This window comes from Mauremys reevesii, linkage group 2, assembly GCF_016161935.1.
Source record: "Mauremys reevesii isolate NIE-2019 linkage group 2, ASM1616193v1, whole genome shotgun sequence".
Lineage (NCBI taxonomy): Eukaryota > Metazoa > Chordata > Testudines > Geoemydidae > Mauremys > Mauremys reevesii.
In genome coordinates, this window is record NC_052624.1 from 152,333,118 (window position 1) to 152,360,116 (window position 26,999).

The window sequence follows — 26,999 nt, forward strand, 5'->3', positions numbered from 1 at the left end:
GCCAATGTTTGGCAAATCGCTTCATTTTTTGTGCCTTAGCCTCACCCTGTGTAAAGTGTGGATGAAGCACTTTGTGAAGCATTTTGATGGGTTTGTAGGTGTTTATGAACTCACCAAGTCATTTTGGGCAAATCCTTTGACCTAAGTTGATCCGTCTGCAAATTGAGGATGAAGATATTTAATTATCTTACAGGGGTGGGTTTGTGAGGCTTAACTGATGAATGATTGCAAAAACACTTAAGCTCCTTGGATAAAAGGTGTTGCACAAGGGCAAAGTATTGTCATTTATTTAGTCTTGTTGGAAATAGACCATTGTTTAACTCCGTAGGCACTCTAGTACAACCTATAGAGAGAGTTCATGCTTTATAGAATTTTGCAAAATCCTAGCACAATGTTTTGAGTGGGAATTTGACTAGAGTATTCCCTACATATATCCTGGATATTAGCTACTACCACACTTGAACTTTAGGAAACTGTTTGATATTTGTTACCTTTGTGCTTTTATTTATATTTTTATACACTGGAATCCACTTGGCACAGCAAAAAGATGACAGAGCTGGGTGGGTTTTTTTTTCTGATTCTCTGCTCAGCACTGCAATGCTGTGATTATTTTTTGCTGTTGTTGAAGTAGCACCTAGAGACCTCATTGTGCTTGACACTGTACAATCCAAAAAGACAAGACAAAGTATGTACAGTGAAACAGAGAAGTGAAATGAGTTTCCAAAGACCTAACAGCAGGTCAGTGGCAGAAGTAAGAACAGAATCTAGGTTTCCTAGATTCCAGTCCCATGCCCTATCCATGGGATCATACTACTCCTCACACTGCACTGGTTCTGGTATGAGTTAAAGCAAATCGGAGACTGCCCTAAATTACGTGGCTGATAATGGTCCTCTAGGGAGGAAATTGCCAAATCACACTCTAGTAATGGCTGCCCCTAATATGCCACCTCATACTGGGCCTGCAAGAGATGGTGGCATAGAAGTTATCTCCATGTCCACAGAGGATTCTGCTCTGCCAGGGAAATCCACAACGGGTTAGATGTAAGTAGCTTCTGCTTGCTTTGTAGGGCAGCGAATCTGCCCCCTAATTATGTTTTCATCTTTACCTCTCTATCCTTTCACATTTACCATAATCCAACACTGTTTTTAGGATTTACCCCATTGGCTGCAGCGGAAGGAGGGTAGCTACAATTTGCCTAATCTTCCCCTAAAAAGGACTCAGATGAGGCAAGCTGAACGCATTGTTCTCCTATATAAGAAGACCAATTTAGCCGCCTATTCTATGAGCCTGGTACATGTTCATTTTACCCGACACTTCCCCTTCCTCTGTATTACTGCACAGAAGACATATTAAGCGTAATTTGTAGCTATACAGGTAACAAAGTAATTCTGAATTGTTTCATGCATCAATTCACCCATGTGCCGAGCTTGGTTTATCATTTAGCTATTGCAATGCACAATAATCCCGTGAACCAATTTTGCTACTAATTAGACCAAGCTATTATATACAATTCAGAAGGATGTTCAGAAACAGCCTGTGCCTCACACTCTTCACTTTGTACACAGTGCAAATCATTAAGATAAATTGGCTCCTTTGGATTCACTATTTGTCATTTGTGAACTCCTCACGTCACCCATTTACTGATCCATACCATTAAATCTCTTGTTTTCTCCTACGTAGAGAAATTCCAGGCCTGGTTCTAACTTACCTCCCCCCACAAACAGGAACTGAGTATCTTTTAACCACCTTTGCATCTCTGTATTCTGGGGTCTTGCAGGGTTCCACCCGGTACCTGTTATAAGTTTGAGCAGCCTCAGTGCTGCTGTGACTTTGCTTTGCTCCTCATGCAGCCCCTTGGGAAACAAAGGAAAGCCATAGTGCAGGGCACTCTAAGCACACTCCTGATCTTCCCCCCTCTACCCTGGGCGGGGAGCAGAAATGGTGTAGCGCCCTTACACCAACTCAGCATTGACTGGAAAGACCCTCTATGCAGGGGGTATTCTCAACAGGCTATTTATGACCATTTTATGCTCCCAAAGTAGGAGATGGGGGTCTTACTGTAACTGAGCATCAGGCCTACTGTTTTCTCATATTCCTCTAGCTGTACTACATTGCTGTTATTGTAGGGTTGTTCTCTACACCTTGCTCCATTCTCAGGTTCATCATTGGCTTTGAGTCATGTTCCAATTTTTTTGCATTCCTTCTAGCATTCAGCAGCAGGATAGTCAGTGTTAAGGGGTTCACTGCATCTTCAGAGCTACCGAAGCAGCCACTTTATGACCTGGGGAGAGGAAAGGATTCTTTACCCCAGCATTCCACAGATATCACCAGCACATAGCCGATCGTCTGGGCTGTACACCAATTCCTAGGATTCGTGCCAGAGAGCCATTCTTTGGCAGGTTTCCTCCTCTTTTTTTATCCATCAGTGGAATGTGATCATTGCCTTGCACCTGCCTTGCATGAAGCACCATCTGATTTATTAAATGGACATCCTTCCTTCATGCTCTGCTTCAAGCCTCAGAATCTTGAAGATGCAGAGAGAAAATTCAAAAACAACAAGGAATCCTTGTGGCACCTTAGAGACTAACAAATTTATTTGGGCATAAGCTTCCGTGGGCTAAAACACAAAATACAGATACTTGCTTAGCATACATCGTAATACGCAGCAACTAGCAACAGGCAAACCTCTGGTTCAAAAGTTCAGAGAGTCAGCTTGAATGTTTTTTGTCAAGGGCAAAAAAATGCATCAGAACCAGGAGAAAGGATGGTCTTGTGGTTAAGGTATTGATTGGAACTCGGGCAATCTGGGTTTAGTACCTGGTTCTGCCAGCGAATTCATGTGTGAACTTGGGGATGTCATTTAGAGCCAGATTTTTAACAGGGCTCAGTCCCCACTGTGCTCAGCTCTTTGGAAAATCTAGCCCTCAGTCTGTGCATCAGTTCCTAGATTTCCTGCTTGTTTGCTGTATTCCTTTCTCCCACCTGTGCTTTCTAGTTAGCTCGTCAGCACTTCTGGGCAAGGACTGTCTCCTACTAAACACGTGAACATTGCCTAGCACAACAGAGCCTCCCTTTTGTTTAGGGTCTTCAGGCCCTACAGTAAGAACAATAGATTTGGGTTGAGAGGGATTATTTATTTTCAATTTTTTTCCAGTCTGTTACACCTTCCTAGTTAGAGACCTGGTTGTGATATTGCCTTGATCTTACAGATGAACTAGACAAACTGAGCATTTGTTCTAGGTGGCTGGAACTTGTATAAACCTGTCAAAGGGAGAGACCCCTTGCAGAAGGTTATTAACAGTTATGGCCTCCTGTTCCACCACTCCAGTGATGCACCAAACTAATACAACACACACACAGAAAGTTGAATTGCTTAGCCTCCTTGCTGATCCCTTTTGAGGGTTACCTTTCCCAAACAGAACAAGTTTGAAAAATAGCCGAGTAGCTGGAGACGATTTGGTTCATGCCTGACTAGTTTAGAGGCTGGTCAAGCATACTGTCCCTTGTCGGAGTGTGCTGCAGACATTTCCAACAGCAGCTCCTGCAGGGCTTACAGGACAGGTTTTATTTCTTCTGCAGTATCCTTTCAGCCTAGTCCTTTTCATGTACTATCCATCACCGCTGCTGAGCTCAAGCACAATAATGGTCTAAGCACGCAGCAGCTGCTTTGCATATACATTTATTAATGTTGATTATGTTAAAAGAGCTGTGAGGGTTTTTTTTGGTAGGTTTAAATAAAATCTCATCATCCACATAGTGTAATGAGCCAGCATGCTATGTACCACTTCCCCCTGCTGGATAGGATCAGAACTGCTGAACTTCATGTCCAAGGTCCTATACTTTAGGGTGACCAGATGTCCCTGAAAATTTCCTGATTTTCAGAGCAGGTCTTGGGCTCCCAGGCAGGTTTACACAATATAGTCAATTTCCCATTTTTTATGAGTAAAACAGAGGGAGCATTCATTAAAATTCCTTTATTACTATGAAAAAGATCTGGGAGCAGGAGACCATAAGTTAAAGACTCACCTCTTTGACAGACCATCGTCAAATTCTTCCTGTACTCTTTATTACTGAAGGACACGTATCCCTGCCCTGGATGGCAAGCAATTAGTGATCTCCTCATTTTATAGTAAGGTCTTAACATGGTCGCTTCTGGCAGAGTTGAGAATAGAACACAAGTCTTTGCTTTCACAGATCCAAGTCTCCCATCGTTAACCACACCACCTTTCAGAATGAATGGGTCAAATATATATTCTATACAGGTAACTTCCTACTGGGCATTATTCTTTAGCTCCGGTGGTAGGGGATCATGTGTGTTTAGTGTAAGATGTGAGTTATGTCCCTGACGTCTGCTTTAAGTTCTGAGTGGCTGTGGTGTGCAGCATAGTCCGAGAGTGCTGTGTATTTGTTACAGTAGGGAAAGAAGGTAATAAGGTTGTTATGGTTCATAGCCAGTAAGTGGATAGTCTGACTCTGATCCTCATGATGATGATACTGATTTCTTTTGTGATCTTTTTCTTACTTTTCAGTAATCACAATTCACAGAGGCTAAAACTCACCCCTTTTGCAGAAGGCCAGTGCCACAATTAAGACCTTGAATGGTTCATGAGCTTCTGTTTGCTCTCTGCTCATGGGTGCTGTCCCCTGCCCTAAGTGTGGCCAGCAGGTCAGTAACCAAGCCAGGAATAGAACCTAGAAGGTTTTATTCAAAATCTCCCATTCAAAGCACCAGACTGCATTCCCTGTGACGTGTCTCTTTAGATATGTTGCAAGCCACCTGCATGTATATCTACAATATTGAAAGGAAAATAAGTTATCCTTCAAGGGACATTGTCGGGCTTGCACCATCCCTACCAGGAGAAGGTGAGGAGGAGCATAAAACATATCAGAAGAAAAAGAACCTAATCATCTGGTACATCTAGTATACAATTGGCCAGATTCTCTGGTCCACTCTGCTGAGGTAGAGAAAAGGGACTGGAGATGACCCATAAACTCCCCTGGTCGGGAGGTGTCCCAGGTGGTGTAGAGTCAACATAGCCAGCTCCCACACTCCATCCCAGCAATGCTGAGCATAGGTGATGGGGAAGTCTGGGGAAGAGGAGTGGCTAGAAGCCCATGTGCTCTGGCTATCCCTACCTGGCAGATGGTCACTAGGGGAGTATTTTCAAATGGCACTAGTTAGAGCAACCTCCAGGCTGCTCTAAATTGCATTAGGGCTGGGGCAGAGAATCAGGGAGCCCTAGGCAGCTCCCTTACAGCCCTCGGCCATCTCTGCTAAGCTGAATGAGCTCAAAAAAATCTATATCTATATGTCTGACCTATATTGGCTGTGTAGTTTAGGCCCTGATCCTACACAGTGCAGTGACAAGGTTGACTGCTGAACTTGCCCAGAACCCTATTGGCTTCAAAGGGGGTCTGCACAGGTGCAGTAGTTGGCTCCCATGCTACACAATGCACTACCAGGGCTTTAGACTGTATCTCAGTGGAGCAGGATCTAAATCTGTTTAAAATGCCACATAAACTGCTGTTGCCCAATAATTATTTTGATTCCTTTTGCTTTCATAGAGTAACTTAATGGGTATGCGCAAGGTTCTTCTGTTTCAAAGATAACTAAGCTGAGAATATTTCCTGACTGATCTTTCTTCCAATTTTCTTGCAGATTTTAAAGGTCTTTCCTGTTGATTTCCCTACATATTGTAAAATTTGCCCCGAGGAACGAAAAAGTCATTTGTTTTCTGACGAGTATTAAAAAAACAAACAATGCTATCATTGTGAAATATCCCTGCCTACAATGCTGGACAATCTTGCATTAATTTTCCGCTTGCTTGATCTCTGATATCCAGTGTCTATAGAACATGAGTAAGGCATGATCCAAAGTTTTTTTTATTAATTTTCTAATATTGTTTCCTATATGATTTTTTCCCCTTTGTTTTGCTTGACTGCCATTTTAGTAATCTGTTCAAATGCAATAAGAAGCCACTATTACAGACATCCATTTCAAGGGGGATGCTCAGTTTGGGAGAAAATCCTCGTCCCATTAAAGTCAAGGAGAGTTTTCCTAATACTTTGTATTTCTAAAGCACTTTATGAAGCTTAATTAAAACTCACAGCACTCCTAGATAGTGCCTAATTACCACACTAATGGGCTCATTAAAATACATAGGTAGGTTAGTAGTGGTATCTATTCATTGCTGTATAAATAGAGACAAAGACTGATGAAGTAATTTCCAAAGTTCAGACATACTGTCTGTACAGAAGATGAGAATAGAACTTAGGCATATTGATTTCCCATTGCCTATTCTAACCTCTAGACTATACTATCTTCCAGAGCCAAGAACAGAACTCTGGAGTTCTGATTCTGAGCTCTTTGTTGTCTCTAATAGACCATGCTCCCCTGTAAAGTGAGCAACAGACTGCAGGAGTCCTGATTTGCAGCCTCCAGCTCTAACAATTCAACAATACTCCCCCACCAGAGCGAGGAATAGAATCTAGGAGTCCTGATTCCCTGCTCTCTCCAATAGACCACACTCCCACTCACAGCCAGAAATTGTGATTCCCACTCCCTAGCTTTAGACACTAAAACCACACTCCCTCCTGGAGCCAGGAATAGAAGCCAGGAGTCCTGTCTCCCAGTGATCTATTCTAACCTCTAGACCCCACACTCTCTTCTCTGTTGTTTGCCTCTGCAATTTCCCATCCTTTTCAGTGAAACTGGTGATTATATAAAACCTCGCCGCCAACGTGAGTCATATAGATTGGTACTTTTTTGGAAACCGCGGGGTTGCAGTCTCCTCTCAGCGTGGGCAAATAGCTCCCGTTCGTGCTAATGAGAGTGACATATGAACGTCAAGAGGAAAAGCTATCCCTTATGGTGTCGGATTAATGTGCTTTTCAGTATGTTTGTGCGCCCGTGCACGCTGATTTCACTGCTAGGAGCAAGCGGAGGCAATTAAACTCTTGTAATTTCTCTTGAACAGAGTCCTGCTGAGGCATGAAGGCCTAGCAGAGGTCCCTCCTGCATGCAGGAAGGAGGAGAACATGATTTGTAATGCCTGTAGTTTCTTTATTCTCCCTCATCAGAGAGAGCCCATCCTAGAGGAAATTGGCATATAAAACAATCTCTCCAAGAAAAAAAACAACAAACCCTTGAACTCTTGCTTAGTTTACAGTGTCATTTCCTCCTCCTTTAACTTATGAATTTCCTGACTGGCAGCTTCAGAGACTAAACCCTTATGTTGATTCACAGACCATGTGAAGCAGCATAAGGAGACAGTTGAGTTTGCATAGCTTGGTCTGTACGAAGAAGGTTAGCAGTGGTGCCACTTAGCAGTGAATGTGATGGTGAGGATGGGCTTTGTGATGTGCATACCATTCCTGTAGGGACTGGATGGAGAGCCATTAACCTCTTTTTCCATATAGAATTCCAAAGCTGCATCAGGTTGGGATGTCCAACTTGAGACACGTTAAAGGAGTCTAATTTATTTTTGAAGTCCTCAGCACCCACTCTCTAAAATCAGGAGTCTCAAGTTGAGCACCCAAAACTTAAACCTTGCATCCCAAGTCACAACCAAAAATCTTGGGCATTGGAGCTTCTTTTGCTCACTGCTGACCTGGGACTAGATTGCTGAGGTGAAAGGCTCTGTGTCTGGTTATCTGTCGTGATGCTGCTTCTTTATTTCAAAAAATGTGTTAGATTCATTAGCACATTTAGATTAATTAATGCTAGTTGTTGGGGCAGTTTTATGGTCAACTATTTACTCAAATCATCTGAGACCCATCAACTCATTTCACAAAAGCCACAGAGCAGCCCTAACTGTTTGATCAGCCTATGCTTAGGTTAGATTGAAACCAATAACGTGTAGAAGGAAAATCTTACATCTTTTGTTAACAACTCCTCTAAGTCACCCAGTCCTCCCTTTCCTGTAACATTTTGAATCTCTAGGCAAAAGTTGTCATGGTCTCTGAGTTATACCTATCCTGATCTTAGGGACAAAATGTTGTGCATTCGGCATCACGTTTGCAACTTTAAGAATACATTTTTTTTGTCTCTCCATGTGCAGATTTCTTGTCCAACTTTAAAAGAGTATTTAAAACTCTTTAAGGAAACCATCAATTTCCGGGTAGTTCTCCAGCATGCTATAAATTCTGAGCATATCTAATGGAAAGCCAATATTTAATACTAGACAAAGACTTATTTCACTCATTCTCCAATGCCTTCATTTGTCACTCTGGCAGCAACATTATCAAATGTTCATATTAAAGACTGTACATATTTATTGTGAGTAATGGATGGAACAGGTTGCCATCTTTATGATCACTGCACGGAAAAACAACTCTACCTTTTCCCTTATTGTCATAATTCTTCCTCGACAGAAGCTATGTGCTTGGTTTTTTAAATGCTATAAGGAACCTTTCACAGAGGCTCCACTTCAGCTACCAGTCTCTGCTTAATGTCATTTCCAGTATGAAAATTATAGGGCTAGCATCACTCTTGTGCTGAAATCTGGGGAGAGCCAGTTAAAGCTACCTGATTCTCAAACTGTTCCAGCCGTGGCATAAATTAGAGCAGCATAGGGGCTGCTTTAATTTATGAGAATTGGCTATGGACCATATACCAGCTGAGAGCTGGCAGAAAGCAGTTGCAATCCTTCCCATTCTAAACAACTCTCTCCCTGTTCTTGACACCTCTTGCTCTCCTGGCAGGCTCTCTATGTCAGGGTCTTGAGGGGTAGTTGGCATAGGAACTCTCCGCCCCCAACCCTTACCCATTGGGAAATGCCATCCAGTGGTGGTCGGGGAAGGATTTTAATCCAGCCAGTAGTGGGCAGATCCCAGCTTTTTTGCACCAGAACCAGGTGTGACATTTCCCAGGGTGTAACCTGAACTGCTTGTCCCTTTAACTCTCCAATCTTGGATGCAAACCTCTTCAGGCTCTGATTTCTCACCGCCACTAGCATGCAAAGTCACTCCCAGCTGAGTACATGAATGCTATGCATAGCCATCTATGAATAGATACAGGGTGACACCCTGCTTTGCCCTCCAGAAAGGCACATCTTGTGCTGTTCAGTAGCCCACTGGACTATACGGGCTCATAATTAGTTCATCATTCCAACAAAGGGTAATGAATATGCATCAAACTTGTCTCAAGTGGAAGTTTCCCAAACACCTCAACTAAACACATTGGTTTAGACAAAACAATAAACAAGTTTATTATTAAGGTAATAGTTAAGTTTATTAACCAGAGAAAGATTTTAAGTGATAGGGCATATAAGTCAGAGATGGTCATGAAAGAAATAAAAAGATAAATTTACAAGCTAATTCATAAATGTTACCAAGGCTAATAAGCAAAAAGGTTTCTCTCACCCAAAAGTTTTCTATAGTCTGTACTGGCTGGAAAACCTCCAAGCCAGGACTCCCCCCAGTTCAGTGATGTCCCTATGTCTTTCAAGCGATCTTGCTGCCGTGAGTACAGATGGGGTAGGAGAGGTGATGGGAAGGCCACTGTCTCTCTCCTTTTTCTTCTCTGACCCTTTGTACTGGAAAAGTATTTGCTGGGTCATGAGGTCAGGCAGTGCCATGGCATATGTGAGCTGTGAACTGTCCTTCAGGTGTATTGTAAATTTCTTGTTTACAACTCCCCTGCTGGTGAACCTCTGATTAAGCAGGTAATGGCCTTTTAGCACCTAGCTGGCATGCCAGTGTGCCTTTGTCTTTGAGAAAATTGTCTATTATGCAGAACTACAGAACATTTCAGTAACAATCATAGTAAAATCTCATAGCTCCATATAAAATGTTGATACACACGTTTTAACAGGACAATGATGTTCGGCAGATTGAGTTTTCAAATGATACCTCACAAGGCATACTTTGTACAAAATACACCTCTACCCCGATATAATGCGACCTGATATGACACGAATTCGGATATAACGCAGTAAAGCAGCGCTCTAGGGGGGCAGGGCTGCGCACTCCAGCAGATCAAAGCAAGTTCGCTATAACGTGGTTTCACCTCTAATGCGGTAAGATTTTTTGGCTCCCGAGGACAGCGTTATATCAGGGTAGAGGTGTATATTGTAACCATATAAAAGAGGTGAACATAGGGTCCAGGGTGTCATATGGGGTACAGGGTATCACACCAGGTCAGAGATGCTGGCCCATATTCTATTTAGCAGACCAAAGTTCATATAAAGGATCTCCCTGTTCCCTGAGTAGCCCCAATGTAGATCATGTTCCCTCTCTCCCATATATGTTGGGGCAATATGGGGGCACGTTTGACTCTGGGAGTAACCAAGAGATGGGAGGGGAAAGGTTTTGACTTTCCATATGTTTTTTGCTGAAATGGTGAGGGAGGTCGGATGCACATAGTCTGATGCAACTTGCATCCCTAACTACTAGCAGTGCTGGGATTTTCTGGTTCAACCACAACAGTACTCTTTATAGACACACCATTGTAGTTTATTCAGTCTCTCCACAGACAAGCTGGGAGGAATCTACCTCCCATTGGGACCTCTGGGCATGCTCAGTGCCACACCTGAGACTCTCCACAAAAGAATGATAGCCCTATAGGGCAGTGTAGCTGGACAGAGTAAAGATCATATCTCTGCCAATGAGAGTTGGGTGGCCCATATGGTTCTCTCTCAGGGATAGTCATTACCCTTGACATTATGGGGTGCATCCCCCAGGATGTTCAGTACCTTCTGCAGCTGTAAAGCTGAGATGGACTGTGAAGACTGAATTTTGTTTTGGGCGCTGTTGGCAGTCCTTTGGGGCAAAACTCTATAATATTTGATGGAGAAGGTGAACCTTTCTAAAGAATTTTAAATCAACCCATGGAATTATATAGCAGGGAACGTAGTTTTCTTTTAAATTCTATGGGACTTATTCTTCTCTTACACCAATTTTACACCAGTGCAATTCCTTTGAATTTGGTGGAGCTACTGTTGATACACAACACTGCAAGGGAGAGTCCCGGTACCTCATGTTCACCACTTTTTATATGGTTGTTATATTTTGTACAAAGTGTGCCCTGTGAGGTATCATGTGAAAACTCATAATCAGCTGAATGTTCTCATTCTCCTGAAATGTGTGTAACATCACTGCAGGTCAAATTATGAGATTTTGCTATATGACTCTTCCTGAAATATTTTGTAAGTCTGGTTAACGCCCACAAACCAATTTTTCAGATACAAAGACACACTGGCAACCCCAGACTGGTATTAACAAAGTCAAGTGGGCTATCACTTATTTAAGCAACCATTCTTCAGCAATGGGGAGGTGTAGACAAAGAATTTACATTTCCTCTCAGAAATGCTTGTGACCTCATGTACACAGGAGATTTTGTCGTACCCTGGTGGGAGGTAATCCTCAAAGAGAGGAGGAGGGTATAAAAAATAAGAGACAGTGACCTTCACCTCACCTTTCTCTTCCTCCTATCTCTCTGCTCACGACCATGACTGTGACTCTCAAAGAACTGAACAAAAGCGGGGAGTGGTCCGAGGCTGGGAAAAGATGCAGCCTGTGAAATATATTGCAGTTGTTGGTGAGAAAAACTCCTTTCTCGCTTTTAAACCCATTAGCTTTGGTTAGTTTAGGAACTAGCTTGCATGTTTATCCTTTTATTTCTTTTGTAACCTGTCCTGATTTGCATCTATATTTGTAATCACTTAAAATCTATGTTTCTTTAGTTAATAAATTTGTTTTATTGTTTTATCTAAGCCGGTGTGTTTTGGTTGAAGAGCTTGGGAATCCCTACTGAGGTCAACAAGCCTGCTGCGTAATCATTACCCATTGTTGGAAAGATGAACTATCTATGAGCCTGTATTGTCCAATGGTCTACTGAGCAGTACAAGATGCACATTTCTGGGAAGCAAGGCTGGGGCTGAGGGATATGCAGTTGTCTCCCTGTATATAATTCATGGATTCAGCTGGGAGTAACTTTGCATGCTGGTGTCTGTGAGTGAGCAGAGCCTGGAGGGGCTGCTGCTCCTCAGCAAAGGACTATAAAAAGCATCTCAGGTTGGAGCGCTAAGGGGACACAGCAGTCCAACAGGTGGGGTTTTGAAAAAGTGCTTGAAGAGAAGATTTTCAAAGGTATTTAGCTACCTAAAGATGCAGATAGGTGCCTAGGGGATATTCAGAAATGCCTAAGCAAGTTAAGCACATAAATACCATTGACATAAATGTGAGTTAGGAACCTGACCTGCTTAGGAGCTTTTTGAAAATCCCATTAGGTGCCTAAGTATCTACATCTTTAGGAGCCTAAATACCTTTGAATATCTGGTCTTTAGACACTTAAGAGCTCAACGGACAGATTTTCAAAACACCTCAGGCTCAGTTTAGGCCCCAGAATAAGAGCCCGATGTGTACAAGTGCTCAGCATCCCACTGCTCCTATTGCAGCATCTGTGGCCAGATTTTCAAAGAGCTTAGCAACCAACAAGCTGAGCTCTTGACAGTCTATCACATATTTAGGTGTATGAATAGAAACAGAAAATGAGGTACTTTGAAAATTTGGCCTAGAAGTCGTTTGGGATTTGTGCACCAGATTTTGAAAGGGGTGTGTGTGTGTATGGGCCTAAAGATGCAGATAGCTTCTTAGTGGGATTTTCAAAAGTTCTAGGTACTTAACTCACATTAGGTGCCCAGGCCAGATCCTCAAAGGTATTTAGGAACTTAACCTAACTTGAAATCAATGGGAGTTAGACACATACGAGGAAATGGGGCCTGTGCAGTTTTGAAAATTGTACTAGGAGCCAATCTGCATCTTTAGATGCCTTAATATCATTGAAAATCTAGCCTTGTGGCTCTAAGTGACTTAGATGCCTTTGAAAACATCACCTTTTCATCCCTTCAACATTTTATAGGACTCTTTCACAAGGGAAATTATACTAATAGTGATAGCAGTATCAATGACTTTCAGAATAAAATAAATAATCTGGTTATTCTATCAGCTCCTCCACAGTGGAACATGAAAAATTGCCATGTCTTTTCTCATCATACTTCCCAGAAAAAGGCCCTTTTCTTCTAGAAACAGTTACTCCATAAAATAAATATAAAGCAATTTAAAAGAAATACCTTACCCAAGGAACAATAACAGTGTTTAAAAGATTTTCTCTTCTCCAGTAGTTTTCTATAGGGAAACCATTTCACTTACTGATTGAAAGATAAAATCTGCCCACAGACAGAAGAGTGGGATATTCCTGGCTTTCCCTCTCATAATTGGGAGTAGTGTGTCCAGTTAAATAATCCAGTGAAAGGTTTGCATTTAAAGGGGAATTATGTTATGGTCTGGTACGACAGATGCTCCCTTAGTTATCTTCAGAAATGACTCAGTGTAAGAAATAATAAAATTCCAGTTTGCATATTGTATCCATTAAACTGACAGGCGTGCTAACAAGATGACATTATCTGGGGGCTTGTAACCTGTAATATACCTTTGCAAGGAAGCCTGGACAACAATAATCATAATGGTCTCATTTTTATATTATATTATAAATAGTTTATGAAAGTGTATTGCATTATTATTATTTTAATAAATGGTTCCTCAATTGTTATAGACTATTGTTCAGCAAGCCCATAAGTAGCCTTATAAACATGGCTTTTAATAATCTATTACACTAATGGGCTTATAAGCCCCTCTAATACATACCACTCATGTCTTTACCATGCTTATAGTTATTACCTATTACTATATCTATTAGCCATTTATTAACCCTTTATAAAATATAAATAGAAACTTAACATGAAGCATGTCCATGATAATTGATATTATAGTATGTTTTATCCTGAATTACTCTCTAGGCTGTCAGTTCTCAACATTTTCCATACTAAGACATTCTCTCCAACTGGCTGGGATCCCTCTCTTCCATTTAAAAATATGGGAAGTGAAGGATTTTTGTGACCCTGACTCTCATTTGCAGCCCCTACTTTGAACACTTCTTCTCTAGTGGTTTACTGATGAGATGCAATCCAATAAATAGATACAAATATTAATTGTGATTTAAAGCACATGGGAGCTGGTCCTGTAAAATATGTAATCAGTATCACAGTTGCATGTGGAAAGCACTGGTCAGTGTGCATTGTTTTTCCAATCCACAGAGAATGTGTCTGATGCAGTTACACAACCTGTCTCCTTAGCTGAGGCTGTAGATATTTCTGCATTTGGCCTGAGAGGTCCTTGTTCAGTCCTCAGTGTTGGCCGAGATGGCAGCCGTAGCACATACTGTTCACTGCCCTTGTCAGCTCATTTGCATTTGAAAGGTGAAACCTGAAAATTCACTCTGACACTTGCTTATGCGCCAACTTCCTCTCAGCAACCATATGTGGAAGGTTGCAAGATCTGTGCTCTGGGCCCATCCAAAGAGGACTGGGGAGCTAGGATGACCCTGATTTTGCTTCTTGATCCATTAGGACAGATATTTCCATAAATGTTGCTGCATCAAACAAGAAACCACATGGGCACAGGGCACCACACGTACACATCAGCTCGTAGGATTTTGACTTATGTGGGGAGAAATGAAGGTGGGGAAAGTAAGTAGAGAGCTGGGGACAAAGCAGTAAAGCAAAAGTAAGCAGAGTAGATCGGAAAAAGAAAAATAATTTAAAGAAATAGAAGGGAGTAGGTTTGGAGAAAAGGGTGGACAAATTAGCCAACAGGGAAAAGATGGAAAATGAACATTGATATTGATAAATAAAAGACACATCAGGATCCAGAAGGAAAAGTGGAAAACAGGAAGAGAAAAGGGGGAAAGTCAAGGGAGATAAAGTACTTTATTTAGCAGAAAGTTGGCTTTGTACAGCATTTTAAAGCTGTAGGATATTAGTAAACAGATCAGGGAAGTCACAACCCCCTCCCCACCTCATTTTATCAGATGAACTCTGCTCAGTGCTCCAGGCCTAATCCAGCCTTGTTCTAGACTCAGAGAAAGTTCTCTGTCCGATTTTTGAACCTTGGCATACCTAGGGGGACTGTCAGGATTGGTGGCAAAGATTCTGCAGAACAGCAGTTCAGATAAGACTCCAGGCTGAAGTTGAGCTGTTTACCTGAGGCTTATTCCAAATTCATGCACATCCCTTTGGCTGAGATATTTTCCATGAACAGGGTTTCTCATGAGACTTCTAGGACTTCCTCATAGAGCTAGTCAGAATTTTTCATTTGATTTTTAAAATAAAATGTAGATTTTTAAAACATCCAAATAGGTATTTCTGCAGAAAATGTCAGTGAAATTTGGGAGGGAGGGAAGGGGGTTGAAAACTATTTTTGTTGTTTTGTTTACAGTAACTGAAAATGGGATCCGTGTGTGTATGTGAACATGGGTTTATATACTTTAAAATACCATATGTGTAATGTGTAGCTCTGATTTTTTGTGTACATTTGCAAAGGCACAGTTGAAATGTGCCTTACACTTGGAATGTAAGGTGGTTAGAGATCTGATAGTTCTTAGCAGGTGGCAGACTCAGCAGAAAGTCCAAGGGCTGAAGTCTGGAGACAAAGGGCCTGTTTCAGAGCCCACTGAAATCAGTGGAAATATTTCCATTGACTTCATTGGGTCAAGTCCTAAATTACTCTTTCACCTGTGCTGGACCCCTGGGTCACAATTGGCGCACACTGGCGGTGCTGTGGAAGCTTGCACCTGTTCTGTGGGTAAAGGGCCTGACTCCGGAAAACATTAATTCTATTAAGAATGCTCTAAGGGCTTCTCTACATGAACAATCAGACCGCAGTAAACTGGGAAGTGAACCTACCCTTCACTAGCCTGCTGTGCTCTAACTGCCTATATGCCGACTGCTGATGCACATTGACAGTTTGTTGGAGTGCTTTGAGTTAGTGCTCTTTGAAATGGGACTGATTGTTCATGTCAATGCCCTAGGTATACTTCATGTAAGCGGGGGAATGGTCCCACTATTGTGGGGAACTTTCCTGGCTTCTGCGTGTCCCTGCTGTGACTTCCTCCGCTCCCCCTCCCCCTGCCTCCCCTCCTCCCTTCCCCTCTCCCTCCTGCTCCCACCTCCTCTCCCCTCTGTCCTGTCTGCCCCCTTCCAACCCCAACAAGACCTAGGGCAGGGCTCCTAGGGTAGGACCTCCCCCCTAGGGGTGTCCTAGACAGGGGCTAGGTGTCCTCTCTCTGTACTCTCTCCTCTGCCACTCATCCACCACTACAATCTAACCACAATACAATTAATTTAATTAATTTAAAATAAAAAAAGAAAAAAAAAAAAAAAAAAAGGAAAATGGGAAAAAACACAAAAAACACATCACCAGTACACACACCAAACAACACACACACACCTGGTCCTCCAGGTTCACAGCCTGCTCACAGCTCTCTCCAGTCCCTCCTCTCCCCTCAGGCTGTCCTGCAGCTGGCTGCAGGCTGGACACTCACACGGGCGTGGCGGTGCCACACACACTCTGGCTGGCAGGCTCCTCACCCTCCACCCCCACCCCCCCCCCGCCCCCCCCACCCTCCCCCCCTCCCCCCTCCCTCTCTGGCCTCTGGGCTGAGGTATCTCTCTGCTGCGCTGGGGCCCTGCCCCCCCCCCCCTCCCCTGCCCCTGCTCAGCTCGCTCTCAGCCAGACTGCCCCTGCTCTCCTCTCCCTCTCCTCCTCCTCTCAGCACGGCGCTGCTGCTGCTCTGACTGCCTGCCTGGACTGACTCTCTCTCTGGCTCTCTGGCTCAGCTGCCACTCTGCTGCCCCAGGGCAGGCTGGCTCTGCAGCTCTGCTCTGTGACTCTGCTCTGAGCTCTCATGCTGCCTCCTGCTGCTGTCTGGCCCCTCTCTGGCTCTGCTGGCCAGCTCTGCTCCCAGGGCAGGGCTGCTCTCTCTGGCCGTGGCTGGCTTTTTTGGGCCAGGCTCCCTCCTCCCATCCAGCTAGGCCCCCGCTCTCTCTCTCCTCGGCCCCCCCCCATCTGACTCCAGCACACATTCTGCTCACACGGGAGGAGGGACCCACCCCGGCCTCCTGACTCTTGATTAGCTGCCCGTCCTGTCAAGCCTCTTCTCCATTGTTCTGACAGTCTCAGGCTCCTCTCCTGATTCATCCCGACGCCCTTTTAGTGCTGTGGCTGCTAGCACCAAACACCCCCACTGAATATTAGTAAGGGGGCAACAGTCCCCTTACATTCATACTGCCTCAGCGCAGGAGAATGGACTAGCTGACCTTATGGGGTCCTGCCAGCCTACATTTGTATAACTCATTATTCTATATAGTCCCATTTACTTTAATGGGTCTTTAGTACATGCTTAAAATTAAGCACATGCCTAAGTGCGTCCCTCAATCAGTTTCAAAGCGAGTTTCCAGGTCTTTCAACTCATCATCTTTCAACAGCATGAAATTCATTAAAATTTCCTATATCAATTATATCTGGCTAATGTACCTAGTCAATTTATCTTTTAGGTGAAGCTGTGTATTTGACTAATCCTAAAACTATGACTTCATATCTTGCTTATTATTTTTTATGTTAAATCTAATTCAGAGTACATTTTATATTGTATATTATTTAACAGCAGACATAATAATTCAGTAAGAAAACCACTGTGCTGAGACACTAAATATTAGTGCAAATGATTACCTGCATAATTCCAACGTCTGTGCATTCTGGAACTATGGATACACTTAACTTTAAAAGTTAACTTAATGTGGTTTGTTCAATAAGTACCATTACATAAATACCTGTTTAGGAAATAAATTACTGTATATACTTGTTCATAAGCCAAATATTTTTGGTAAAAAAGTGACGCATCAAAGAGCGGGGGTTGGCTTATAAACGGGTCTACACCAAAATTTGATGATTTTAAACTCTATGGAATCATTTAATTTAATATCTAATATAGGGATCAGCAACCTTTGGCACGCAGCGCGCCAGGGTAAGCACCCCGGTGGGCCGGGCCGGTTTGTTTACCTGCCGCGTCTGCAGGTTCGGCCAATCGCGGCTCCCACTGGCCACGGTTCGCCGCTCCAGGCCAATGGGGATGGCAGGAAGCAGCAGCCAACACATCCCTCGGCCCGCACTGCTTCCCACCACCCCCATTGGCCTGGAGCTGCAAACCACGGCCAGTGGGAGCCACAATTGGCCAAACCTGCGGACGCGGCAGGTAAACAAACCGGCCCTGTGGCCGCAGTTTGCCATTCTTAGCCTATTGGAGCTGCGGGAAGTGGCACATTGGCTGGGAACGGCGAACTGCGGCCACAGGGAGCTGAGGGGCTCCATGCCTGCAGATGCTCCAAGTAAACAAAATGTCCCGACCTGCCAGTGGCTTACCCTGACGGGCTGGGACCCAAAGTTTTCAACCCCTGAAATATAGGTTTGGCTTATGAAAGAGTCATATAGTTTTTGCTATTTTTACCTATCCATTTTGGGAAGTTATCTTATAAATGAACAGGCTAATGAATGAGTATATACGGTAAGTGTAAATTGGGTTTATCTTAATTGCAAAGCACTATGGTGCAGGCAACCACAGCACTCACCTGACTGAGAATTTTCATGCTTTATTTTTGTTTTCTAGAGAAGAAAACTCAGCTAATTCAATGGGATGGTTATTGAACTATTCCACCTGAGTGAGAGGACCAGCTCTGTGAATATTTTTTTAAAAGTATTTATTTTCTAATTTAGGCACATGAGCCAACAGTATTGGAAATTAGTAAATTATAATGGTGCCCATATAATTAACTACAAGACCCAAATTTTCTAAAGTAACTAGTGATTTGGGGTGTCTTGATTTTTGGATGTCCAAATTGAGACACCTTAGAGAGACTGATTTTCAGAAAGGGCATAACTTCCTGTCTGTTATAAGTAACCTATCTGATTCCCTGCAATGTAATATATGCTTGTCTCACAGTCTTCAGTATATGTATCTACACAACACCCCTGTGAGGTAGGAAAGTGCTATTATCCCTGTTTCACAGATGGGGGAACTGATGCACAGAGAGATTAGGTGGCCTGTGTAAGGAAGTCTGTGGCATGGAGGGGACTTGAAAGTGGGTCTCCCAAGTCCCAGGCTAGCACCCTAACCACTTTGCAGAATCAAGTGTGGGTAATATACTAAAAGAGGAAAGGAAAGTGCCCGGATTACAATAATAAGATCATGTGGATATTCAACAAGGTTCCAATCCAAAGCCCACTAAAGCCAATGAAAACACTCTCATTGAGTTTGGTGGGCACCAGATCAGGCCCTAAAACATGTTCAAGTGATATAGTTGATGAAGGTGAAGATATAATTTTTTTTATTTTTGTGGGCTATGTGAAAAAAACAAACTTTTTGCTTTTACTGCAGTACCTCCTCTAGCAGCTCTTTACATAATCTCTTAGCAATGGCATCTCCTTATCTAAACATCATTGGGAATGCCTGGTTATTAATTATGTTAATTAACGGCACCCTGCTGTAAAATGAGTAAGCCCCAAGTTGAATTCTAGCCATTGAAAGAATTCTTAAATAAGTCTTTTCTCATTAAACCAGTAGCACTAGCGTTATACACTTTTTATCACAGCACTTTACACTATTTCACTCTCTTGGCAGCTCTCTGAGGTAGGTAAGCAAAACTATTGGCCTGGATTTTACATTCTGTGTTAGCTGTTCTTTGCCATGGGTAACTCCAGTTCAACAGCATTATGCCACCATAAAATCTGTGCAGCTTCCGAATTCTGCAGTCCATTCCTATTCATCAAAGCTCTTGTCTACATGCTTAAGTGCTTAGCTGAACAGGGGTGAACTTAAATATGTGCTTATATGCTCTGATGAACTAGGGCCCAACTGAGTGAAGAATCAGGCTCACCACTATTGAGCATTCAAGAGAAAACTGAACAAGCATGCAGCCCTGAGAAACATGTGTTTAATTCTGCTCCAGAATTTCATTTGGTGTCAGGTACACTCAGCTTTGTTCTCCTTGTTTTAGTGCAGTTGTTATTCAGCCATGAGGATGTCGAGCCATTAACCTCTCCAATGTTAATTTCACTTTGAAAGGGAAGATTTGCATTCCTAAATTTCACCCACTGAATCTTTTATGTTAATCCCTCAGATACAGGTTTATGTAAATTTTGCTTGTAATGGAATGTTTGTTTCAAGTGGGCGGCGGTTAAGACTGCAATGTTTAGACCATTTAGTGGGAAGATCTACAGAGGTGAAGACTTCAGAAGTTAATACCAGCTAATTAATACAGCCCATTAGCTCAAAACCTTACTGAACACTTAGTGTTTCTAACATAATAAGTTTTTTTGGCTGACAGAGTCAAAGCTTACTTCAAAGAACAGATAGCACCTCATTCATTTACTTAATCAACTATTTGCAACACTTCAGAGACTGTATATGTCCTTGTATAAAAACATTTAAAATGAAGTTAGATTATCCCTCCTGAGTACAAAGATTTACTAAAAAAAAAAAAAAGTTGTCACCTATAAATCTGTGACATCGGAGTATGTTTCATTTTAAGGTATATTTATTTCCCTATCTAAATTATTAAACCTAAATAAGTATTATTAGACAATACAACTTTCAGAAAAGGAAATATTTCATTTAGAAATGATTGCTAACAGATATGTACTGGTGCATGGTCTTGTGGTAAATATCTTGTTATCCTTCATTCTATGTCTCTGCCTTACTCATTCTCCTGGACTGTGCTGTCCTGGAATGTAATAATGAACGAGTACACTTAGCCAAAGACTGAATGGATATTATGATTGATCATAAAAGAAAGAAGCGCATTCTGTATCGGTTGTACGCCTTCCTAAGCAACTGTTTGTCTTCATTACAATTTACTATGTTCCAAAGCCAAATTTAGAATTTTTTGTAGCCTAAATTGCAGCTATTACTGGTGGCAGAGTGGTACAACAAATAGAACATAGGCCTAGCGGCAAGGATATAAGAATTTTGTTCTTGCCTTTGTCATGGATTTACTCTCAAGTATCAGCTCTGTGCCTCAGTTTACTCACCTGCACAGTGAGACTAACATCATATTTGTCTTCCTTTGTAAAGAGTGCTGAAATCCTCAGATGCAAAGGGTTGTAGAAATGTTAGGTACTATTTTGTTTATTACAGTATTTATAGTAACCTGTTTTTGTGCTTTGAATGTTTAAATTGTAGTTTATTATTTGTGTTGCAGAAGCAATTGAGAGGTCTGTAACCAAGGTGCTGAGTCAGAAGCTGACTCAGCACTGTCACTCAAATCCCCAGCAATATAGGTTAATTGAGGCCTAATTAGAGAATCAATTAACAAGTGGAGCTACAGCTGAAGTGCTAATTAGAGGGGGAGGCAACCCCAGGAGCTGGGAACAGATGAATGGAGAGGAAGGAAGCCCTGGAAAGGGGGAAGCAGAGGGCTGTAAGACAGACAGTAATGGCTGCTGGTACTGCTCCTTCCTTGAGAAGCAAGTGGGGGATATGGCTGGGACTTGTAAATATGTAAACAGCACTACAGGATGCTGGCCAGCTGGAACAGTATAATAAAGCACGGTGGTAGAAGGAGACATAGAGTGTATGTGGTCTGTACTTAAGGTGAGAAAGGCCCCAGTTGAGATAGGTGTTCCATTGAACTAGGCACTGTACAGACATCTCGGCCCCAAAAAGTTTACAGACTAAGAGAGGAGGTAGGAAATAGCATTTTCCCCATTTTACAGTGGGGGAACTGTTGTGTAAGGTAACTTAAGTTACTTGTAGAAGGCTATGGCAGATGCCAGGAATTGAACCTAATTCTCCTGTGTCCCAGTCCACTGCCTTAACCATAAATCCTTCCTTACTCTTTAATGAAGCAAGATATTCATTATTCTGGAGACTGGATTTACTATGTTTATAAATTCCCTGTGTGGGAATTTATATCAAGTTCCCATATGGTGCTTCAATAGAAAATCTAATCGCTTCAGCTTGTTTTAGAATGACCAATTTCCTCAACACTGTTCAGCATTACTCACAACAGGGTCTGATCCTGCCAACTTGTACATGAATAGTCCTACAACTAGTCACCTCAATAGGAACTGCCCATATGACTGACAGTTTACACAATCAGGCCCATACTCTGAAAAGTACATATGGGCCTTATTCTCATTTGCACTAAGGTCTCTTCATGCCACTTGGTCAGTATAAAGAAACCTTGGAATGGGAATAAATGTAAGCTAATGGAGCAGTGTAAAGGGATCCTAGTGCAAATGAAAATCAGCCCCTGATGTCTTCGTGGAAATACAACACAGAGATCATATCTTTCATGAAATGAAGGGCCATTCCCGTTTGTGGCAGACCATCCTCTGAAGGCTTGAAGGTTGACTTTGATTTGGAAAAGCACTCAGACGTTCAGCTGCTCCTCCAAACTCTTCGTATGGACTGCAAAACTCCCAAAAGTGAACTTTCCTGGGAGACCTTTGGCACTTCTGTATTCAGTCTGGCAGGAGATACCTTAAGAATAGCTTTTCTTGCAGTATCCTGACACATTTGCTTCCCGGGCTAGTTCCACTGGTTGGTGTTTTGGATCCTGTCTAATAAAAGCAGATACGTTAACAGTCCTGCTACAAAGGGATGGGTTTGCAGTCAGACAGGGCATGGCAAGATAGTGCCACAGGTAAGGGAAAAGACTAACCATTGCAAGAGATCATTGCTCTCTCCTTCAAGAAATAATTCTTTATGCTGGAGATATTTGAACCAATGAAGCACAGCACATCTACACTGTTGTACCACTGCAGCTAAGTCAGTGTAACTACAAAATTGCAAAAATCCTCAGTCTAGACAAGCTCTCAGTGGGATCTCAGGAATGAGGAGAGAAAACACCTTGAATTGATCAAGGGATGGTTTGGAAAAGTACTGAGAACTGGTTGATAAGGAAAACACCATTTAAATGCCTTTTAGGGATATTGTTGTGATTCTAATTTTTTTAACTCCTGTTTGGAGAGGAGGGAATAAACAATGATGTACACAGGGGGACCCGGGTGGTTAATGTACTGTATATTATTACTGTAAAGCACAGGACCTCAATCACAAAGATCTACAGAAAACAAACAGTCTTTGGCTTTTACTGTATCATAAAGACCTGCCTTAAAGGCTACGGACAAATTCAAATACTGTTGTAAAAGGGTGCAAATTCCAGTTCAAATGAGAATTGTATCTGCTGACCCCAGGGCTGAATTTGGTACATAAGTGATCTTAGCTGTGACTTGAAAGTCTTCTGAGTGGTTTGACTTTTGCATTGGTGCATTTAAGATGAAAAAGTTCTTAGTTGAACTGCAACAACTGGGAGTGTCTTGGAGTCCCTCCAGCATTCTGTAGAGAAAAAGGACAAAACTACTACCTATTAGATTGGAATGCAGGAGGAACTCGTTGTGATGGGATCCCCAGGGTGCAACCTGGAATTGGGGTACCACTGTGCCCCCTGAACTCTCCAGCTGGGACTGTCTCTCACAATGCTTTGCTAGTGACAAGCAGCTGTGACCACAATGCTTTGCTAGTGACCAGGCCCTGTTATCACTCAGCACAACAGCACGTGGAGCTCCACACCCAGCTAGATTGCATATATGCCCCCAGAGCCACCCATGAATCACACAGAGAAAGGCACCAGCCAGTTCCCCCCAGCTCTGCAGCCTTGCACCCCAGAGCTGTCCCATCTTGCCCTGGTCAGAAGCCTGACCACTGTGCATTTATTACCCAGTCCTCCCCTCTCTCAATGTGGAGAGGACATGCACCAGCCTTTTAAAACTGAGATTTCTCAAGCAATTCAAGCAAAATACACTGTTTTAGGTAAAGTATAAAACAAATGTATTAACTAGAGAAAGATAGATTTTAAGTGATTATAAGTGGTAGGCATAAAAGGTCAGAGATAGTTACCAAAGAAAATAAAAGATAAGGCACAATATAAATCTTAAACCTTATTATACTAGGTAGTATTTAGATCAAGCAATTTTCTCCCCCACTGGATGTTACAATTCTCAATACACAGGCCTGGACCAGACTGCTGAGTTGAAGTTTTCATCTTCTCAGTGTTCTTGTTGCTTCTAGCATAGGTGAGGGAGGAGAAAGGCCAAGACATGCTGCCACTGTTCCCCATTTTATATCCTTAGTCCATGTGCCTAGAAGACAGTTGCCCAGACATGTCCTGGTGGGCTTTGTTGAGTCACTGGGTTGAGCAGTTCCCCTGGTGTGTTGTCTTGAGCAACTGAGTCATAGAAGTGAGCAGGTCCCATTGTGTAGTGTTTGGGCAGCCCTCACTGAATTGTAAATCCCTTGATTACAACTCTTCTGCTGATTAATGGTAATTGAACACCCACCTGGGTGGGAGTCCTTTGTATGTCCCTAGCAAATTTTCAGCATATTTCAGTAATAGCCATACAGAAAAATCTCATAACGTCATACACCATAATGATATTCATATTTTGACAGAACATGCAGTTTCAGCAGATCATGACCTTTGATATGATATCTTACATGGCCTATTTGTATGAAATATCACAATTATATATGAATGATGAATGGGGGGGTACAGGGTGCTATTTTGAGGGTCAATATGTCTCATTCATTGTACAATAAAAGTTACAATTAACATTAATATCTCTGAGATGCACTGCTTTTTCATATCTGCCTGGACGAAGTATACCATGCAATGAAAACTCATGATGAACTAGATCTGTGCTCTTCGTTTAAAGTTTGGAAGGGAATATAAAGAAGTATTTGTTACAAGATAGAATTACAGATAGCATATCTCCAGCTGTGATGAGTTTAGCTTTTCTACCACTACTGGAATAAACTGTAACTTGTATTTCCTGTAGATTCTCACCAACCCCCACGGAGCAGGCTTTTTTCAATTTGATCAGCTCATCTCCTGCAGATTATTAAATTACTTGCAAAGTTAGATAGGAAAAGATTTGTGTCTAATGTTTTGCTATTAATTATATTTAGTTTTTAGGATTAACAATTAAAAGTATGGGGTATTTTTAAAAATCTTTGTTTTTTATGCCAGTGTATGGTAAGATGCTTACCAATGAATTCCAATAAAAGGGAGAGATGGGATCTAAAATAGGCCTTGGAATCTAGAGATCCAGGATAGGATAGGTCTATGCAGCACTTGAGCCCTTTGCACAGTTTTGCATTCCATCCACAAATAGTCCCATTGACTACAATGGAACTCAAATAGTCTTGTTTATTCTAGTGAGAATTAAGCATAAGTGATTCCCACTAACTGTAAGGGCTGCAGAATTAGACCTATATGAAAGGGACTCAGAGAGACTCTGAAAAGTGTTTAAACGTTTTTATTTTTTAACATATTGTGATACTGCCAAGAGGTTGATCTATCCAAGGGCCCATTGTGCTTGGTGCTGTACAAACACCTAGTTAAGCATATCATTCACATGTTTCTCTCTTTTTGTCTCTGTTTTTCTGATGCAGGTCCCTCACCCCATGAAGACCTTGCCCTATTACAGCTATGACCAACCAGTGATCGGATACTGCCAGGCCCACAAGCCTCTCCATGTAAATAAGGCGTACGACACCATCTCCCGGGCGGAGCAGGTTGAGACCACCAACCTGGAACTCAGTCGAGACCACAGCTTCATAGCAACAATTGCGCGCTCAGCCGCTCCAGCCATTTACATCGAGAGAATACCAAACTAATCATGGAGACCGCTTCTTCGGGAATGGGTGGGAGTAGGGAATTCTTTTGAGGAACTTTCATCTCAGAAGAGAACAGGACAAGAAAAACAAAAATCTACCATTCCAGTTGCAAATGTTCCAACACACACAAAAGGAAAAGAGATAAAGAAAAGTGTGGAAATTCTGTCTTGCAATTCAGCGCTGAGAACTTGAAGATTTTCTTTTGCTTTAAAACTTTCAAACAAACTCCTTGGTGTAAATATTAAAGAGAGATTGTCAAGTTCTTATTAAAAATAGATTCACTCTAGCTACATAAAGGGATGGATTAAGAGTTCTGTTTGTATATTTGATTTTTCTACGTTGCACGGTTCTTGAGAAGGAGAACCACAGGTAAAAGCGAGGTGGGAGGTTCCAAGGTGGGTCAGTCAGAGCTTCTTTATTAAGTGTTTATTACTCTTAAAGCTTTGTTTAAATTGATTTTTCTTTTCTTTTTTAAATCAAACAAAATGATGGCTATTTTATTTTACTTTTGGGGGGAGGGGTCAAGTGCTAATATTTTGAACTCCAAACATGGGCATTACAGCTTGTGTTGAACCAAAAGGACGTTGGCAATTGATGCAGCAGAACAAAGAAAGAAAAAGAAAGAAACAAAAACCTTGGGTGCATGTACATTTTAAGACACATGCTGTGCACCATGGAGGGTACTTTGGATTTTTTACTATCTTCATCGTGCTTCATTGTCGACACTATAATTACCATTTGGGCTCTAAAAATGGGGAAACATGATGGAATATCAGTTCACACATTTACAATCTATAGATGGCATAGGCAAAAAATAATGGACTTTTGGGTACCCAAATGGATGCAATGTGCCCAAAATGGATTGGAAGGAAATGCATAAAGCAGGAGCATTTCAATGAAACTCAATGGCTGACACAATTTCTAAAACACAGGAGAATGTGTAGCATTGGTTTTGTTTTGTTTTTTTAATTAATTATTATGATGAGTTAGCTTTTGTGTAGATTTTATCAATAAAAGAACAAAAAAAGTGGTGGAAAAAAATAAACATATTATTTTGTGGTTGGGACACCACAGCCAAACTAATGTTTGAATGGTTTTTCTAGATGTGTTATGTGGTAACTCGACTGATTTTAAGGGAAGAATCACCAAAGCCTCCTATCACCTTTTGGAAAAGAGCTACAAGAATGATTTGAGGTGTGGAAAACCTGAGGCTAAAGAAACTCAGTCTATTTAGTTTATCTAAGACGCAGGTAAAAGGTGATTTTTTTATCACAGTCTAGAAACGTCTACATGGGGAGCAGGCGTCTGATAGTCAAGGTCTCTTTAATCTGTCAGGCAAGATCCAATAGCTGCAAGGAGAAGCTAAACAGATTCATACTAGAAATGAGATGCACATTTTTACCAGTAAGGATGATTAACCCTGGG

General features: G+C 42.0%; 1 protein-coding gene across 27 annotated transcripts in view; it reads left to right on the forward strand.

The window, feature by feature from the left end:
• The window catches only part of LRRTM4 (leucine rich repeat transmembrane neuronal 4), a 726,983-nt gene extending 700,326 nt beyond the window's left edge, over positions 1-26,657 (forward strand). For 24 of the 27 annotated variants that reach the window (XM_039527427.1, XM_039527426.1, XM_039527425.1 and 21 more), the window contains one exon: positions 25,350-26,657. In XM_039527427.1, coding sequence (XP_039383361.1) covers positions 25,350-25,574 — 225 coding nt within the window. In that variant the 3' untranslated portion in view covers positions 25,575-26,657. The remainder of the gene's footprint in view (positions 1-25,349) is intronic. The other 3 variants (XR_005595074.1, XM_039527449.1, XM_039527450.1) reach the window with 3 other exon arrangements.
• The last annotated feature ends 342 nt before the right edge of the window (positions 26,658-26,999 follow it).